Source organism: Ursus maritimus, unplaced genomic scaffold (assembly GCF_017311325.1).
Source record: "Ursus maritimus isolate PB19 unplaced genomic scaffold, ASM1731132v1 scaffold_26, whole genome shotgun sequence".
Lineage (NCBI taxonomy): Eukaryota > Metazoa > Chordata > Mammalia > Carnivora > Ursidae > Ursus > Ursus maritimus.
The window spans coordinates 34,746,629-34,767,206 of NW_024425119.1; the positions used below are offsets into that span (position 1 = coordinate 34,746,629).

A 20,578-nucleotide genomic window follows, 5' to 3' on the forward strand; every position below is an offset into this window, starting at 1 on the left:
TCCACAGCCTCTTTTTCTCTCCAAGCTTGTCAGCATCCTTGCAATTCACCAAATAGGATTTTCAGAGGCAAGTGAAGCGGCATTTCTCCCTTATATTTATTCAAAAATATTTTAGCAATACTTAAAACATGATCAAAAGGGAATCTAGTGAGACCTTCTCAATGTAACCATTCAATATTGAGGATCAAAAAACTTCTAAGAAAAATTTTAAATCCTTCAATGACAGGATTATAAAAGGGAATACTTCATTGTTTTTAAACCTTAGGTTTTCAAGCTGTTTTTGTTACTTCTTTTCCATCACAACATAAAAAGTTAATCTCACGCCTTTTCAAATGAAGTTTTTAAATGTAAATTTTAGAAACATCTCTTTTCTAATAACAATTTTGTGATCTATATGTATTGTTACTAGGAGCTGACCACAGTTAAGATTACTAACTTCAGGCCTGTTTCTTACCTGTTCATTATGAATTACAACTAATTTTACGATTACTATGTTGATAAGATTTCCAATACTTGAGTCCTTGTAGATTGCTGCAACCTGCAAGGGAAAAAATGTAGGATTATCTGCACTGTAGAATATTAAGAAGCATTGGAGTTCTAGTTCTTAATAGAACTGCACTTAATTATTAATATTGTGCTGTGCTCTAATGAGAATATGTTTTATCTTAGAGTTAAATTCTTATTACATATGCTCTAGGATTTTCTAAGACAGTCCTTTAGATGTTGTAAATGTAAATTTTGATGTAATAACTGCTAATAAAATTATATTGAAAGTGTTTTATTTAAAAAGTATAGGATTAGATGCCTTAAATGAGTTATTTCTTCTCAAACATAAATTGAAACCAGTCCTAGAACGTCTATTCTCTGATTTAGCTGCGCACTGGAATCTCCTATGGACCTTTTCACAAATCCAGATACCCAGGTCACATCCCTTACAAATTAAATCAAAATCTCTAGGGTTGAAACCCAAGCATCAGTGCCTTTTAAATTTCCCCAGTATTTTGTAATGATTCCAATGTGAACCTGAGTTTGAGCACGAGTATCCTTAAACCTACTACCGAGATCAGTCTGTAGATCAGCAGGGTATGTACCACCTAGAGCTGATCAGAAATGCAGAACCGCAGGCCCCACCCTGGACTAGTGAAGCAGTCTGCATTTTAACAAAATCCTCCAGTAACCTGAACACTCAGACCTTGGAAAATATTTTAGATGATTCAGCAGGAATTCCACTTCATTCTGTGTCACAATCCATAATTAACATAACCGTTTTTCTCCATAAAAATATATAAGTTTTACCTATTTTTCTGGTAGTTTTACCTAATATTTTCCACAATGGCTGCATATTTCCAATTCTGAGTGTGCTTATAATTTTTAATGGTTAGCACTACTGGAATCCATGGAAATAGATTCATCCAAATCACACAAGGAACCCTAAGAGGGGTCACAGGTCACAACCTGGTCTTTAATTCTCTAAGACTGAAAAATGCAGTTCTATGAGGCTCTCTACATGGGCTCAGTGTGTGATTCCTGGTTAAGGTGCTAATTCACTAGATTCATCTCCTCTTCTTGTAGCCATCATAAAGGTTTCCACTGCAGTAGTGGTTTCTTCTACATCCAATGCCTCTGTCTTGCACTCCTTCAGAGACATAATCCCCTCAGGACCTGGGCCACCTGTGCAATGAAAATCATTTCCGAAGATAGGCAGTAGTCTCTTTGACAATGGCCTTAGTAACATCTTTTTTGCTGGGTCTCCTCAGGCAAGGGGCAAAAAGAAAAACTAAACTACGAGGACTACACCACAATAAGAAGCTTTTGCACAACCAAGGACACCATCATCAAAATTAAAAGGCAACCTACTAAATGAGACATTTGCAAATGATATATCCAACAGGGGTATCAAAAATATATAAAGAACTTAAAAAAAATCTGATTAAAGTAGAGCAGAGGACTTGAATAGACATCTTTCCAAAGATGACATACACGTTGCCACCAGACATATGAAAAGTTGCTCAAAATCACTGACCAGGGAAATGCAAACCAAAACCACAAAATAACGCTTTACGCCTATCAGGAATGGTTAGTAATAAAAAGACAAGAAATAAGTGTTGGTGAGAATGTGGGGAAAAAGGAACCCCTGTGCACCATGGATGGGAATGTAAAGTGGTTACAACCACTATGGAAAACAGTATAAAGGTTCCTCAAAAATAGGAACACCATATGATCCAGTAATTCCACTACTGGGTATTTATTGACCCAAAGAAAATCCTAATTCAAAAAGATACATGCACCCTTATGTTTATTACAACAGCATTACTTACACTAGCCAAGATATGGAAAATCTAAGTGCCCACTGATAGATTAATGGTTAAGACACAGTATATATGTAAGAGAATATTACTCAGCCATAAGAATGAGATCTTGCCATTTGTGACGACAGGGAGGAACCTAGAGAGTATAAGCTAAGTGAAATAAGTCAGACCAAAAAAAGACAAATACCATATGATTTCACTTATACATAGAATCTAAAAAGCAAAACAAAGCATTAACAGACTCGTAAATACAGAGGACCAACTGGTGGTTGCCAGAGGGGAGGGGATGGGGGATGGGCAAAACAGGTGAAAGAGTGGAAGGTACAAGCTTCCAGTTACGGAGTAAGTCATGGGGATGACAGGGACTACATAGGGAATACAGTCGATGGTATTTTAATAGCCTTGTGAGGTGACAGATGGTAGCTAAACTTGAGCATAGCAGAGCATAACATGTACAGTTGTCGCATCACTGTTGTACACCTTGTCAACTATACCTTAAAGTTTCTGAAACCTGGATCACCATCTCCTGGACCACTACACAAACCAAAATAGCAATTGCTTGAGGAGGTACTACTCATCTCATCTCTGATAAATATTCAGCATTTACACCCTGCTTTGTTGGCTAGCAACTCAGAGATAAGGAAGTCATGGACCCTGACCTTCTGGACCTTAGAATTTGCTAGAAGTACTAGTGGAGCCCTCATTCCATCAGCCAACGTGGTTTCAATATAATGAATAACATATATGGCTGCTGCTGTTTCTTTTGCTACACGGAATACAACCAGAACCAGAGCCAAAAGCATCTCTGGAAATGCTGACACTGTAGGGTCAGCGTGGACCTCCATACACATTCCAGCACCTTTTTCTACTGTTTTAGCCACACAGCCACAAATATTAACAGGTTGGTCTACCAACAGTGGTGCCTTCAGGTCTGGCAATAGCATTTTTTGGCAAAAGTGGGGGTTTTGTGGGGTTGAGAGTAAGTTAAGACAGGGACAATCAAATGGTTGGCAATTTCAAGCACGTCTGTTAACACTACAGTACTACTCACTTGAAAATGGGAGCTGTGGAAATTTGTAGCTGAACTGATAATATCCATGTAACTTTAAAAAATACTTATCTCCCATAGAAAACAAAGTATACCCATACTTTAACTACAGAGTCATCCTTTGATCCAGTGAGTTTAAAAGTGGATGCTTTTCTAAGTCAAATTACAAAGTAAATAATACACCTCAAAGGTATGCACAAAGGCTCTTTTCCCCCTTAAAAATGAACAGTTGTGAAGACTTCTAGGTCACAGGAGACCATGCATTCCCAGTTACTCCACACAGAAAAAAGCTTAAGTACTATGAAGTATCTACATAGCTAATTTCTCCACTCATTACCCCAAAGACGTTGACTAAAAATGACAATCTGGATATTTTAGCATCAGCTACAAAATATAGAGTCTTAAAAATATTGAGTTTCAGAAGGAAACAGACACTGCACCTGACAAGTAACAGATCTATAAGGAAGATGTAGCATATATACCTACAATGGAATATTACTCAGCCACACAAAAGAATGAAATCTTGACATTTACAATGACACGGATGGAGCTACAGAGTATTATGCTAAGTAAAATAAATAAATCAGATATGAATACCATAGGATTTCACTCAAATGTGAAATTTAACAAAGTGGAGGGGGGTAGAAGAGGCAAACCAAGAAACAGACTCTTGACTATAGAGAATAAACTGATGTTTACCAAAAGAGAGGTGAGTGGGGGGGATGGATGAAATAGGCGATGGGGATTAATGAGCACACTTTCTATAATGAGCACGGGGTGTTGTATGGAAATATTGAATCACTATATTATACACCTGAAACTAATATTACACTGTATGTTAACTGGAATTTAAATAAAAACTTAAAAATAAAACCTCAATTCTTCCAGAGGTAAAAAATACAAAAACAGGGGGCTCAACTTAATTCTTCACAAACTCCCCCCAAAACCCTCAGATTGATATTTTGCTTTCATACTAAAATGTATCATGAAGTAATTAAGGTTATCCTATTTAATTGTATGCACTTCCTGTTGTATGTGCTGACCGTCATCTATGTGCTCATATTCAATGTATATACCTTTTACTATATTTGGATATTTAAAGGTGCTATGGTGTAACGATTCAATTAAATGGAATTGTGAAGCAGGCAGATGAATGACCACAAGGCCCATTTCATTTCTCAGAGGCTTTTCTAATTGGCATGTATAATGTGCTTCTCTCATCCCCAAACTACCACCCCATATTAGATTGCCATTATGGTAGGGTACCATGTTTGCTGTTTCTTCATGAATACATTCATAAGTTTATTGGTTTTAGCTCTCACCATTGAATCTATTTTAGGGAATTCCAGCATTCTACCCTAAGCCCTTCTAATTAGCTCTTGGTACAAAAATTTCTTTCAGAACCCTGATCTGTTTATGGCATTGCCCTACTATGGTCACTTGACCATGGCCTCAGAACTCTTATGTAGTCAGGAGACCTTGGCTTTAGTTCTAGCTCTATTACTAGTTAAAAGGAAGTTTCTCAACTCTGGAAATGCATCTATCTACTTTTTGCCTCAATACCTGCGACTATGATGACACAGCAAACACCCTTGGTCACAATGCCCTAGAGTATTTAATTAGTATTTACCACATGCTATTGGGGGAGGAGTGTGGAGAGCATTTGTTTTAAAGAACAAAATCATTCCACAGTTTGAGAAATGTTGAGTAAAACTGTTAAGCAGGTATCTTCAGCAACTAGAATAGGCTAACGTATATACGCATGATCTAGGAGAGGGGTTATTTCACACAAACGCTTAAACATTTTTTCCCCTTCTTGCTACGGAGCATGTCACAGGACTAGTACCCCATTCCATAGACTACACCTTAGAAAATGTTAGGCCAGATTTCTAAGGTAACCTCTTGTTCTACAGAACCATGCAATATTGATATATGTAACTATCATCACAAATTAGAGTGCTGCATTTTAGAATTTTTATTGATCTAGTTAAAATGTATTGAGTCTTTTATTGTTTAAGTGTTTGTTCCCCTGGCATATCAGGTTTATGTTTCTTTACAGGTCTCACAAAACAGTAATTCACAGACATTTATCAAAAAAGATAGAGAAAAAAAATGGTATAAATTATATTGTTTAAATATTTTAAGAAAATTCTAGGCAAAATACACTTCATGCAAATCATTAAGTTACTGTCACCATTAACTGACCAACTATTTTGAAATAATTTGTATATAGAGCTTCAGCAAATGTACATATATGAAATGCCTAAAGGCTCTCTTCATTTTTATCATTTTAGCCATTTTTGAGATAATGGACATAATTAGTTTTAGATATACAATGATTTGATATATGTATATATTGTGAAATGATCACCACAATAAGTTAACATCCGTCACCACACAGTTATAATTTTTTCCTGTGATGAGAACTTTTCAGATCTACTCTAAGCAATTTTCAAATATAAAATAATCACCACGTCAACTATTCACCATGCTGTGCTTTACACCCCTAGGACTTATAACTGGAAGTTTGTACCTTTTGACCACCTTCACCTTCAAAATTATCTATATAAAACAGATTTTAACAAAGTATAGAGATTTTGTTTATAAAGATCACTATTCTTGTCACATCTTTTTGCTCAAAGTTAGAAAATTATATTCCACTATGTACAAAGTAACTATGTGCAGAGAATTAAACTAAAATATTGTAGGTCAACTATACTTCAATCTAAAAAATAAAATTAAAATTAAAAAATAATCAGAACACTGAATTGAGGAAAGGAAAAGCAAACATTAATGGTCATGCTGAAATATGGAAAGTATATTATTAAGTTTTTATTTTAGTCTGGCTGAAAATTCTCTATCCTGAATAACATCAGTGAGAGCAATGACATTAAGTCAGTGTAATGCAAGTGAGGGTTTTGGTTGATAAACATCTCTAATAGTAACTATATTTTAATAAACAAGTCTAATTCCTGATGATCACATGGTGCTCCTTTTACATTAAATCTGTAAAAGGTGAACATTATAAAGTCAAACCTTTGTGAACAAAATGAGTATAGAAGCCTCTGATCCAGTAAATATTTTCAAGGTTTATTAAATAAGTAAACATTTCCAAGTAAGTCACTGAATATCAAAGTAAGTCTGTTGAAGAAAGTAAGTCCTCTAGTTGACAAGTACTTTGGTAGTTTATACGTAAATGCCAGTTTAGTCAAATACTGTCACTCAAATTCTCTAAAGATAAAAGCTTGATATAGAAAACAGTTGAACATCTCTGATCACTTAACACAAACTCATTTCATTAGATACACTATACACAATTCTTTGATTTTAATGTTGAAATCACTTTAAATAAGATCACTATGCTATTTGTACAACACCCTAGTGAATTAAATCACACATTTCTGTATCACTGTACGCATTTTGCTAAATTGTTGAAAGTAAAGAAAAAGTTGAAGACACTACAAATGTTTACTTTGCGCAGGATGGTTAAGGGTAGATAATCCTCTCTCTAAGTGGTGTATTTAATCCATTTGCTCAGTGTTGAAGCATTCAGCTATTTCCCCTATTTTATCTGGAGCCAACACATTAAGTGGTTCACAATTATACTTCAAGCCTCAATCACATTTTCTTGTCTTTTTCCTAAATTACTATCACCAAGAACATTACCAATATCCTGTGTGTGTTTGAATAAATGCAGTTAAGGCCTTCTTAAAAACGAGGACAGAATGTGCAAAATCTCAATGGCTCCTTCCTCAATCAGAAGCATCTGCAGACGCTTACATGGAGACAGCATTCCTCTTACCTCCACAGAGCAATTTTGGAAATGGAATTCATGAGTGGAGATAAAACAAGAGGAACTAGATTTGACCAAATCTACAATGCACGCCCAACTGTCCCAGTTTGCCTAGGACTACAGGGTTTCCAGGGACATGAGCCTTAACACTGAAACTAGGAAAGTCCCAGGAAAAAAAGGAGTCTGTCCACTCTTGCTCAGAGTTTCCTTTCACATGGCTTATATCTGCAAATATAGCTGTGGTCACAGCTTTTCACTAACAATAATATATATATTAATATATATTAAATATATATTAATATATATAATATATAATATATATAATACATATATATATTATATACAGAAGTCTGCTGACTTTCCTGTATCCTTATCCGAACATTCTTTACCTTTTTATTTAAATTCCAGTTAGTTAACATACAGTGTACTATTAGCTTCAGGTGTACATACATTATAGTGATGCAACACTTCCATACATTACCCGGTACTCATCACAAGTGCCCTCCTTCATCCCCCTCACCTGTTTCACCTGTCCCCCCACTCCCAACACACCTCCCCTCTAGTAATCATCAGTTTGTTCTCTATAGTTAAGAGTGATTCTTGGTTTGCCTCTTTATCCCTATCCTCATTTTTGTTTCTTAAATTCCACACATTCACTTAATGAAAAAAAAATGTAGAAAAAGCATTAAACCCAGGTAATTTACAAATCATCTGAAATTTGACCTCTGAAGAGGAAGGAAAGCATATACAAAACCCAAACCACCTCAAGAGAGAGACTCTAAATTTTTCCTCCTACTCATCTACATTTGGAATGCTTCCCTCTTTCCTAACCCCAGTGTGGTCCATCTCCTTGTGAATGAGCGCTCAACACAACCAGTTGACTAGATCTATAAACATCTAATCTTCAACTGAAATTGGCTCTCTTAGTGGGGATAAGAACCTAGAAAGTGATACATGCACACATTGGGTTACTCTTTCAAGCAATCTGAGAGCTGATTTACTTACTTTCTATGAAGTCAAAAGGTCTGTTTTGCCCTTGATGAACTGTGGCTATAAAACTCCCATGGACAACTTCAGTAATCTCCAGGTTATGTCTCAGTATCTTCCAAACAGTGATTATAATGATGTTTATGTGAAATACAGGTAACAAAACTCTTCTAAGGATGCCATTATCACCAAAACTGTGTGTAACTATTCCAAAATTTGTTCAATGAACATTCCTCTTGTTCTCCTTTCCTCCTTTTAGTCCATATTTCCATAGCACAGGTATCAAAGTTGCCCATCATTAAACAGGCTTCACAATCTGTTGCATTTACAAAATCTAATATTTTCTTTTGGTATTTCTACCCTCTTCCCCACCATTTTCTTAATGAATATCTCCTTTAACCATTTAAAATTACAAGCTTTATCCTTTACTGTTCCATATAATTGATTCAATTTCCTACATTATCAATGAACATCCTCTATGTCACCGCTCTCATTAGAATCCCCTCATAATGAGCATGACACACCCATATGCAGATAATTATACATCTAGATAATTACACACCTAATTACTTCAGATTCAGAAGTAAAAGCATGTTATCAGGATAAATTCCTAGGTATAGCTCTGTTTTCATTTTAAAATTTCAAGTCAACAAGTGTCCATTTTGTACACTTCAAAAATCATTTTGAATCATCTGGGTTTTTTGGCCTGTTACAAGGTTATGCATTCTGAAAAAAAGTATTACTTTAATCGCTTATTCATTCTATCTTTCATTAACTACTGAATGCCCACTTTATACCAGATACAGTGCTTAGGCAACATAGGCCACATATTCTTAGCACAGATAATCATAAGAATTTAAGGTAAAATGTTATACATAAGGAAAATAACAGGGTCTTAGTCTCTTCAAATCAAAATGTACTTAACTGGGCATTTCTAGCTAAGAAATATTTACAATGGTCAATAGAACTATCCTGGCCAAGTCTGTTCAAGTGGGCCTGAATTCTCTACATGTGAATAGAGGTACTTCCAGCCATTAGACATGTTCCAATACCCTAAATCTGTATAAATGACTATATAATTCATTAACTAAACCAGGAAACTTCTGAGCATGAAAAGGGGGTGCTTTTAGTAATTACTCCAAAACAGACCTAAATCCAGAAATGTCCCAGACAACAGATTTAAGTAGGTGTATGTATAGGATATATTTTTTACAGATCCTTCACTAGGTCTAGAATTCTGTTCCATGGATACTGCCACCACCACTGCTCAACAGATATTAATATCAGATCAAGAACTCTTACAGCTACTGTGATCTTACATTCCAAATTTGCTAAAGCAGCTCTCTCAGTAATAGCCTATCCTTTTATCCCCCTAAATACATTTATCATTTAAAATATCTCTCCTAATGAAAATGAAAACAATGGTCCAAAGTCTTTGGGATGTAGCAAAAGCTATTCTAAGAGGGAAGTTTATAGCAATACAGGCCTACCTCAAGAAGAAAAATATCAAATGAACAACCTAACCTTACACTACACCTAAAGGAGCTAGGAAAAGGAAAAAAAAACCCAAAACCAGCAGAAGGAAGGAAATAATAAAGATTAGAGCATAAATAGAGAAATTAAAAATAGAACAGATCAATGAAACCAGGAGCTAGTTCTTTGAAAGAAAATTGATAAACCTCTAGCCAGACTCATCACAAAAGAGGACCCAAATAAAGTCACAAATGTCACAAATGAAAGAAATGCCAACACCACAGAAATACAAACGGTTGTAAGAGATTATAAAAAATTATACACCAACAAACTTGACAACCTAAAAGAAATGAATTCCTAAAAACATAACCTACCAAAACTGAAGCAGGAAGAAATAGAAACTTTGAACAGATTGATAACCAGCATGAAATTGAATCCGTAATCAAAAAACTCCCAACAAACAAAAGTCCAGGACCAGATGGCATCATGGGCAAATTCCAAATATATAAAGAGTTAATACCTATTCTCCTCAAACTATTCCAAAAATAGAAGAGGAAGGAAAACTACCAAATTCACTTTATGAGGCCAGTATCATCCTGCTATCAAAACCAGATAAAAACACCACACAAAAAGAGAACTACAGGCCAGTATCTCTGATGAACACAGATGCAAAAATCCTCAACAAAATACTGCAAACTGAATCCAACAATGTGTTAAAAAAAAAAAAATTATTCACCACAATCAAGTAGGATTTATTCCCAGGATGCAAGGGTGGTTCAATATTCACAAATCAATGTGATACATCACATCAATAAGATTAAAAACCATATGATCACTTGAATAGATGCAGAAAAAGCATTTGACAAAGTAAAACATCCACTCATGATTAAAAAAAACAAAAAACAAAAAACAAAAAACCTTAACAAAGTAGGTTTAGAGAAAACATACCTCAACATAATAAAGGCCTTATATGAAAAACCCACAGCTGGGACACCTGGGTGGCTCAGTTGGTTAAGCAACTAACTTCAGCTCAGGTCATGATCTCAGGGTCCTGGGATCAAGCCCCATGCTGGGCTCCGCACTCAGTGGGAAGTCTGCTTGTTTCTCTCCTCCGCCTGTCCCCCTGCTTGTGTGCTCTCTCTCTCAAACAAAATCTTAAAAAAAAAAAAAAAAAAAAGGAAAGGAAAGGAAAACCCACAGCCAAAATCACACTCAATGGGGAAAAACTGAGAGCTTTTCCTCTAAGATCAGGAACATACAAAGGTGTCCACTCTCATTACTTTTATTCAACATAGTATTGGAAATCCTAGCCACAGCAATTAGACAACAAACAAAATAGGCATTCAAACTGTTAAGTAAAACTTTCACTATTTGCAGATGGGGTGGTACTATATATAGAAAACCCTAAAGACTCCAAAATACTACTATAACTGATAAATGAATTCAGTGAAGTCACACAGTAAAGTCACAGGATACAAAATCAATGTACAGAAATTTGTTCCATTTTTATACACCAAGAATGAAGCAGCAGAAAGAGGAAAGAATCAAATTTACAAGTGTTCTAAAAACAAAATATCTAGGAAGCTTAATTAAAGAGGTAAAAGGCCTTTACTCTAAAAACTACAAAACATGGATGAAAAAAGTTCAAGACCACCTAAAGAAATGGCAAGGCATGGAAACTCCATGCTCATGGGTTGGAAGAATATTGTTAAAATGTCTATACTACTCAAAGCAATCTACATTTAATGCAATCCCTATCAAAATACCAATGGCATTTTTCACAGAGCTAGAATAAGCAATCCCAAAATTTGTACAGAACCACAAAAGACCCTGAATAACCAAAGCATCTTAAAAAGAAAAGTTGAAGACATCACAATTCCAGACTTCAAGTTATATTACAAAGCTGTAGTAATTAAAATAGTATGGTACTAGCATAAAAACAGACATGTAGATCAACAGAATAGAAAACCCAGAAATACATCCACAACTATATGGTCAATTAATCTTCAACAAAGCAGGAAAGAATATCCAATGGGAAAAAATCAGTCTCTTCAACAAATGGTGTTGGGAAAACTGGACAACTACATGCAAAAGAATATAACTGGATCACCTTCTCACACCATGAACAAAAATAAACTCAAAATGAATTAAAGACCTAAATATGAGACCTGGAACCATCAAAATCCACTGAAAACCAATCAAAATACAGGCAGCATTTCTCTGGCATTAGCCATAGCAACAGTTTTTGTTTTGTTTCTTTTAGAGATGTCTCCTGAAGCAAGGGAAATAAAAGCAAAAATATATGATTGGGACTACATCAAAATACAAAGCTCCTAAAAAAAAAATTACAAAGCTTCTGCACAGCAAAGGAAACAATCAATACAACTAAAAAGCAACCTATAGAATGGGAGAAGATATTTGCAAATGGCATATCCAATAAAGGGTAGTATCTAAAATATATAAACAACTGATACAACTCAAAACCCTAAAAACAAATAATCCAATTTAAAAATGGGCAAAAGACATGAACAGACATTTCTCCAAAGACATCCAGATGGCCAACACATGAAAAGATGCTCAACATCGCTCATCAGGGAAATGCAAATCAAAACTACAATGAGATATTACCTCATACCTGTCAGAACGGCTAAAATCAAAAATACAAAAATACAAAAAAAACAAGTGAAAGAGAAACATTCTTTCACTGTTCGTGGGAAGGCAAACTTGTGTAGCCACTGTACCTCGAAAAGTTAATAGAACTACCCCACAATCTAGTAATCATACTACTGGGTATTTGCCCAAAAATAGGAAAAAAAACAAAAAACAAAAACCCATACCTAATTCAAAGGGATACGTGCATCCCTATGTTTACCGCAGCATTATTTACAACAGCCAAATTATGGAAGCAGCCCAAGTGTCCACTGATACATGAATGGATAAAAAGGTGGTATGTGTATACATACACACACAATGGAATATTATTCAGCCATAAAAGACGAAACCTTGCCATTTGCAACAACATGGTTGGAGCTAGAGAGTATAATGCTAAGCAAAATTAGTCAGAGAAAGACAAATATCATATGATTTCACTCATATGTGGAGTTTTAACAAAACACACAAGCAAAGGGAAAAAAAGAGAAACCAAGAAACAGACTCTTAATAAAGAACTGATAGTTACCAGAGGGGTAGGGATGGGGGTTAAAGAGTACATTTATCACAATGAGCACTGAATAATGTATAAGATGGTCGAACCACTGTATTTATTCACCTGAAACTGATATAACACTATGTTAGCTATGCTGGAATTAAAAACTTAATAAAAAAATATATCATTTGCCCTAATTTCTGATTTGGCAAGTGTAGCAATAGTAAAATAGTATCCCCTTTCTTCTGTGCAGAAATAAGAGGGTTTAGGGGCGCCTGGGTGGCTCAGTCGTTAAGCGTCTGCCTTCGGCTCAGGGCGTGATCCCGGAGTTCTGGGATCGAGCCCCACGTCAGGCTCCTCCACTGGGAGCCTGCTTCTTCCTCTCCCTCTCCCCCTGCTTGTGTTCCCTCTCTCGCTGGCTGTGTCTCTCTCTGTCAAATAAATAAAATCTTTAAAAAAAAAAAAAAGAAAGAAAGAAGAGGGTTTAAAAATCAGATTCAAGGGGCAAAAAGACCAGTGCTACCAGGATCTCCCCTCTCACCAACGGGTAGAAAGCATACACATGACAAAGAATAATTCAATCTTCAATAAGTGTTTTCAGAGATTTTCAAGTGTTTTAAAAAGTTGCTCAAGTAACTTTTAAGTTAAACGTAAAGAAAATGTTACATTAAACATCTTAGAAAGTTTAAAGGACGAGTTTACTTACAATTGACATTAGAGTTAGTACATAGTGCTGCAGATTCTGTCCATGATGATGAACCATTTTAGCGTCAGCTGTAACCATGACTTCCACGTATCTTGGATAGGATAAGAAACGCTTTTTCCTGGAATGTAATTGACTTCTTTCATCTTCCAAGGATTTATTTTTTGAAGGGTACCCTAAAACCATTTCCTTCTTTACATTAAGATCCTCGTTCATGTTGCTGTGGTTGTGAAGTAAAGTGGTTTGCTTTATTTGACTTTCTAGGGGAAAAAGACAGTATAATGCAGAGCCATTAAATTAGATTGGACTAAAAATATTGCACAGAATAGCCAAAAATTTAATACGTACACATCTGCTTCCAATGAGAAATACAAGGATAAAAAGAAGTTAAGCAGTGTTCTGCAGCACTACCATGAGGATTACTATTCCTAGTAATAAAATGTTCATTTTCATAGATTGCCCTAAAAAAAACCCAAACTCCAAGTGTTTTTTTTTTTTAATTGTTGTTGTTGTGGTTGTTTTTAAACAGCTATAATTGTTCAAGTCCATTTATTAACCACTGGGTTAATTAAAAAATCAAGGAGTCCCTATTTTTTTTTAGTAGATAAATTGGGGCCTCAAGCCAATGGCATTTCAACTCATTACAGAGTAATCACATTTTGTATAAAATACAGAAAAGCTTTTGTTAAACATATGTGAAGATCATCATAGAAAAAAAAAAATCAAACCATATAACAATGGTGGCTTTTTGAATCCAGAAAATCAAATGTGGATATAGATTTTATAATACTTGATTATATAAAATACCCAATAATTTATGTTTGCTTATGTTTAAATTCAGCATTCAAATTATTCAACATTAGAGATTACAGAGGCCATATTTAAGTCCTACACATTTATAGAAACTAAGTTCTTAATTATTTGCACTATTAGAAAAAAATTATAAGCAGCATAGGTGCTTGTCCTACATCCTTCTCCATGTCCTCTCTCCTTTATTTTTCACTATTTCTTCTGACAACTGTTTGGGGAAGTATTTCCAACAGAAAAGCGGACCAAAGGAATCAGGTAAGAAGAAATCAAAAGTCTGGAAATACTCAGACTTAGTTGTACTATAAGGATTAGACAGAAATATAAAACTATTACAAAAGTAATTTCCTTTTAAATAAGCAGCAATCCTATGCTTATAAGAAACAAAAGCATTGTTTCCATAGATTCTAAAACCATCCTACCTTTTAATATTACTGTGTGCTTAGGTTTTAAAATTCACCTCAGTGGGAAATACTGAATTGGCCAAACTGAGTGTATTCTGTCCTATGATCTTTCTCTTGGGGTAACTCCACCACTAAGATATTCATTACCACTTATTAGACCTGGGAGAAGAGCTCAGACATAACTTATATACAAATCTCAGAGTTATCAGGAAGAAGGTAAATATACGGATTTGTTCATCTATTTTAACACTGATGCCTACTCTACACCAGGATACATTAAGAAATTGAGGAGCCAAAAGACCTTATAAAGGTTACACTCCAGTAGAAAGTGACAATGAGTACACATATTTAAGGATAAATCTCAGAATAATTTTAAGTGCTTCAATAACAATTCAACCTAGAGGCAAAAAAGTGATTCTACCTACCCAAATGGCTTAAATTTGAAAAACCAATAATACCAAGTGTTAGAACAACCACTTTAGAAAACCACTCAGCAATTGCCAAGTTAGACATATCTTTATGCTACCCCTGCAATTCTACTAGATACATACCTAAGGAAAACCTACATCAACAAAAAGATTTATATAAGACTGTGCTTAGCAAGACTGGCATATAAATCAATGGAACAGAATACAGAGCCCAGAAATAAACACCCACATATACGGTCAAATGATCTTCAACAAGGGTGCCAAGACTACTCTATGGGAAAAGAATGCTCTCAACAAGAGATGGAAAAACTAGACATCCACATGGAGAAGAATGAAATTAGAGCATTATCTTATAAAAACTCAAAAATGGATTAAAGACCTCAAACGCTGAAAGTCCTAAAAGAGAACATGGTAGAAAAGCGTCATGACATTGGATTTGGCAAGGACTTCTTGGTTGGGTAAGACACCAAAGCACAGTCGACAAAATAGACAAGCAAGACTACACCAAATTTTAAAATTGTATCAAAGGACACAACAGAGTGAACAGGCAACCTACTGAATGGGAGAAAAGACCTACAAATCTTTTTTCCTGAAGACGAGAATTAAAATGCCTTCCTTGCATCTGTTTTTTTAATGGTTTTTAGTTCAAAGTAACCCTTATGCCAAAGTGGTATATACCTTGGATTGGCATATTCAGCCACCCATCACAGACCATAAGGTTTTCAAGGAATAAATTAGATAATCCAATAAAAGCCATCAGATCAGTACTCAGTAAATGGTAGTTCTTACTTTTATTACTAATTATATTAAGAAATATGTGCTATTGACAGACACATGCCCTCCAAATTAACTTTTAAAAGATTGACTATAACCGCTTTGTTTAGGAAAAACAGTTGGCTATTTTGCTAGGTTTATAAAGTTAAAAAATGCCTATTCATAGAGTTGTGCTGTGACGCTGCTCAAATTCTTGAGGCAGAAGCTATGTGAGATTCTGTTTGGCAATCAGAGTGCATTGTTACCCAAGCCTGTGGCAAGTGGAAAACAAAGTTTTTCATTCTCACTTCTTTCGGGGAATGCTCTACAAGTGTTTCACAGTCCTTATAGCAGAGTGGGGTGTACCATAATTTCCTTATTTTAAAAATTTCAGATAAATCTCATGAAATGTGTAGCCTTAGTTTTAGGGTGATGGTGATATACAACAGCAGCTGTTTTATATTTGGGGTTTTTTTTTAATTATTATTACTGAAGACAAATGGCTTTCCAAAACTACTGAGGCGTGTTTCTATTCTTACAAATCTTGATGTGCCAGGTTCTGGAGCATTTTCTTAGCTGATGCTTTGGGAAGCCTGAAGACAAAGCACTGATGAGGCGTTTTCAGGCTGAGAGTCCAATTCAGCTATTTAACTGGCAGGAAAGCCTTCATTTTTTTCATTAAGGGAACTAGGGGCAGCAGAATCTCGCCCAGCAATACTGGGTGGTCATGAGCACTGTCCACTGTCTACCTGTGAGTACTATCGGCAAGATTATGGAAGCAAAGGAACATGCTTGAATCGGTGTTTGAGTTTTTTTAAATGGATCTCTTCATCAACACCTACTAGATAAAGCTCATGAGATTGTCTGTGTATTTGCTAGGATAAATCATTCTGTGATATGCCCCCTAAACTCAGAGGTGAATGTACTGTAATCTGATTTGAAAATATAGGAAATTCCAACATTTTTTATTGATGAGTATCAATTTAATAGATGTGTGCTGTGAACCAGTGCTGTAGGAACTTGATAGACTACAGTGATTATGGTCATAGTAAGTGCCATTCACTCAAACATCATACGAAAAAAAAGCATTAGAACTATAATGAAATGCAGAATGTGGTTTTATTTTTAAATATTATTTATGGACTGAAAAATGTAAGCTCCATTAACCCACTGTTCTTTATCCCCCCCACACCCCCAAGCAAGATAATTACATTCTATTGGAAATATAGGAATGTTGGTATCATAAATACAACTCCCTGAACAAGTGGGGAGACACACACACACACACACACACACACACACACACACACAGGATGTGTTTTTAAAAGATTCCCACAACTCCACAAAAACAGCCCTGTTCAATCACGGGCAAAGGATGTGAATAGACATTTCACCAAAGACCATATACGAATAGCCAACAAGCATGTGACATGATATTCAACCTCACTAATTAGAAAAATTCAAATCAAAACTACAATGAGATATCACTCCACACACAGTAGGATAGCTACTATAATTTAAGTGTTGGAGAAATTGGAATCCCTGCACACTATTGGTGGAATTATAAAAATGGTGCTACTACAGAAAATATAAAGGTGCCTTAAAAAATTACAAATAGAACTACCATATGATCCAGCAATTCTACTTCTGAGTATATATTCAAAAATATCAAAAACAGGGTCATAAAGAGAATATGCACACCCATGTTCACTGCAGCATTATTCACAATAGCCAAAAGGTAGAAGCAACTCAAATGTCCATCAATGGATAAATGGATAATGAAATGTGGCATATACATACCATGAATTATTCAGCCTTAAAGGAAATTCTGTTACATGCTACAACATGGATGAACCTTGAAGATGTTATGCTAAGTAAAATGAACCAGTCACAAAAAAAAAAAAAAAATGCTGTAGGATCTCACTTACATGAGGTGTCTAAAATAATCAAATTCATACAAAGTTGAATGGGTGGTTACAAGGGCCTGTCAATATCTCACTGCCTGAGAAATCTCCTAAAGTCTGCCCCGCCTGGGTACTAAGAAATCAAATATCTCACTGGCTAGCAATAGTAGGTAAAATGGGAACACAATCCAATTAAGGAAACACTGTGGTCTGAAGTAGTCAGACTTACAAGAGAATAAGTTAGAACAGAGGGCTCTGTGTAGGCTAAAGTAACAAATAACTCCAAACTGGAATGAAAACATTAAAGGAGACAATATAGCCATTAATAGGAAATGCAAAAATAGGAAAGAAAAAAAAATGGATAGTGCGGGGGGGGGGGGTCCCTAGAACAAAACGATTCTGGAGTATTTTATTTTTTATTATTTTTTTTAAAGATTTTTTATTTATTCATTTAACAGAGAGACAGCCAGCGAGAGAGGGAACACAAGCAGGGGGAGTGGGAGAGGAAGAAGCAGGCTCCCAGCGGAGGAGCCCGATGTGGGGCTCGATCCCAGAACACCGGGATCACACCCTGAGCCGAAGGCAGACGCTTAACGACTGAGCCACCCAGGCGTCCCCTAGAGTATTTTAAAAAGGAAAAAATAGCCTGTATCAAGATCCCATAGACATAAACAAATATTTATTACAATCAACTTGATGGAAACAAATTTAGAAATGTTTTCTAGAACATTCCTGGAAAAATACAACTTACCCAAACTGACCCATAGAGAACTAAAAAGCCTAACGAACCACATAACTTTAAAAATTGAGTCCTGGGGTGCCGGGGTGGCTCAGTCGGTTAAGTATCTGTCTTCTACCTAGGTTATAATCTTAGAGTTCTGAGATGAAGTCTGCTTCTCCCTCTCCCTCTGCCCCTCCCCACCACTCATGCTATCTCAATCTCTCCCTTTGTCTCAAAATCTTTAAAAAAATTTTTTACATAAATAGAAATTGAGTCCTAATCAATCTTTCCCAAAAAATCCAACCTCAAATGGCTTTACCACTAAATATTTTTTAAAAAGAGCACTACTTTTTCCAAAACTCTAAGAACTGCAAAAAGGAAAACAAGCTTCATAAGGTTCTTAGAAGATGCTGCAACAAAATATCCTCACAATCTGGGTTAAAATTTTAAAAAGGATTCCTTAGGACACACACAATACTAAGCATAAAGACTATTCATTTGATTAAATCAAGACTGAACTTGTGTTCACTAAAAAACACCATTATGGAAGAAGATATTTGCAGTATATATAAACAAAGAGCTTTCATACGTATTACATAGTTAAATCCTCAATCAACAAAAAAGAAAAATAAGGGAGACCTAAATACCTCAAAAGAGACAAAATCCAAAGGCAATACATGTCCCCAAAATTGATAATTATTAAAATGCAAATTAAAATACAATGAAACATTATATCCCCCCCCCCAACAAAAAGGCTAAAATGAAAGATACTGGCAACAACAAGTTATGGTAATATAACGTGGGGCACCTGAACCTCCCATATCCTGCTGATGACACTGAAAACTGGCATATTCAACTTGGGAAACTCAGTAGGGCAGGAGGGAACTAGGATACGTCCTATTGCTTAGTGCAAGAGAGATAAAATTATTGTTTACTTTTAAATACCAGACATAAGTGTATATATAACTACTAAAAATAAGCACATTACCAAAGAAACAGCCAGAACTTCCAATTTTAAAGGGAGGGGTTAATTTTTAAAAGTCACCATAAGTAAGGAAATGTGAAAAAAGAATCAGAACATCAATATAAAATATGAACAATACCTAACACCTACTGCTTACTGTCAGTCAAGTGTACTTCTGGTAAATTTACTTATATTAATTCACTTAAACAGCACCGCGAGATAGGTATTGTCAATTCCATATTACAGATGAGGAATATGCAACATGGAGATTAAAAAACTCACAACCGCAGTTGATCACGGATGGAACTGCAAATTAAACAAAAGGAACAAAACTAAATAGACCATTTACCATAACAGCAGTGAACAGTTTAGATTTACCCAACAAAAACAAAAGTTTCATAGAATTGGGTTAATAAAACCCAGTCGTATGTTAAATAGCACATCCGGGACTCAAATTCTGGGACTGACTCCAGAGTCAGTGGTTTTAACCACTAAAAGATAGTTTGACAATGAAGGTTAAAGGAAAAAGGCCAGAATCTAACAAGTACAGCATTAGAGGTCTCAAAAGTCTAATTTCTATAGTAAATGAAATGGGAATGTTCTATACTTTGTCAAAATAATTGAATTCAGAAGAAATATAATTTCATACTCCATTAACACACAACAGTATGAGTGCATCTTGTCACTATGTTTAAGAAGTGAGAAAAATTAAGTAGAACCTACTTCTTGGTGGTTTATGAACTACACACTTTTGTAAATACATATGGATACACAGAAAGCAAGATAGTGACATACATGGGATTTAAAATGATGGGTGCCTCAGGTGAGGGGAGGCAGGTGGACAAAATGGGAGGGTAGGTAGGAGGGGAATTATGCGGCTGCATATGCGTTGCTGTCCTAGTCCTGCATTTCATGTTGATTCATATATTTTTTAATTATATATATATATATTTATTTATTTTTTATTTTTTATTTTTTTTAAAGATTTGAGAAAGTGTGCATGTGCACAAGCAGGGAGAGCGGCAGGCAGAGGGAGAAGCAGACTACCTACTGAGCAGGGACCCCGATGAGGGACTCTATCCTAGGACCCTGGGATCATGACCTGAGCCGAAGGCAGACATCCAACTGACTAAGCCACC

General features: G+C 35.5%; 1 protein-coding gene across 1 annotated transcript in view; it reads right to left on the reverse strand.

Moving 5' to 3' along the window:
* ADAMTS20 (ADAM metallopeptidase with thrombospondin type 1 motif 20) overlaps positions 1-20,578 on the reverse strand; it is a 167,558-nt gene that overhangs the window by 116,576 nt on the left and 30,404 nt on the right. The window contains exons 4-5 of the mRNA XM_008704712.2: positions 13,462-13,718; positions 455-538 (exon numbers count right to left, since the gene is read on the reverse strand). Of these exons, the coding sequence (XP_008702934.2) occupies positions 455-538; positions 13,462-13,718 (341 nt within the window). The remainder of the gene's footprint in view (positions 1-454; positions 539-13,461; positions 13,719-20,578) is intronic.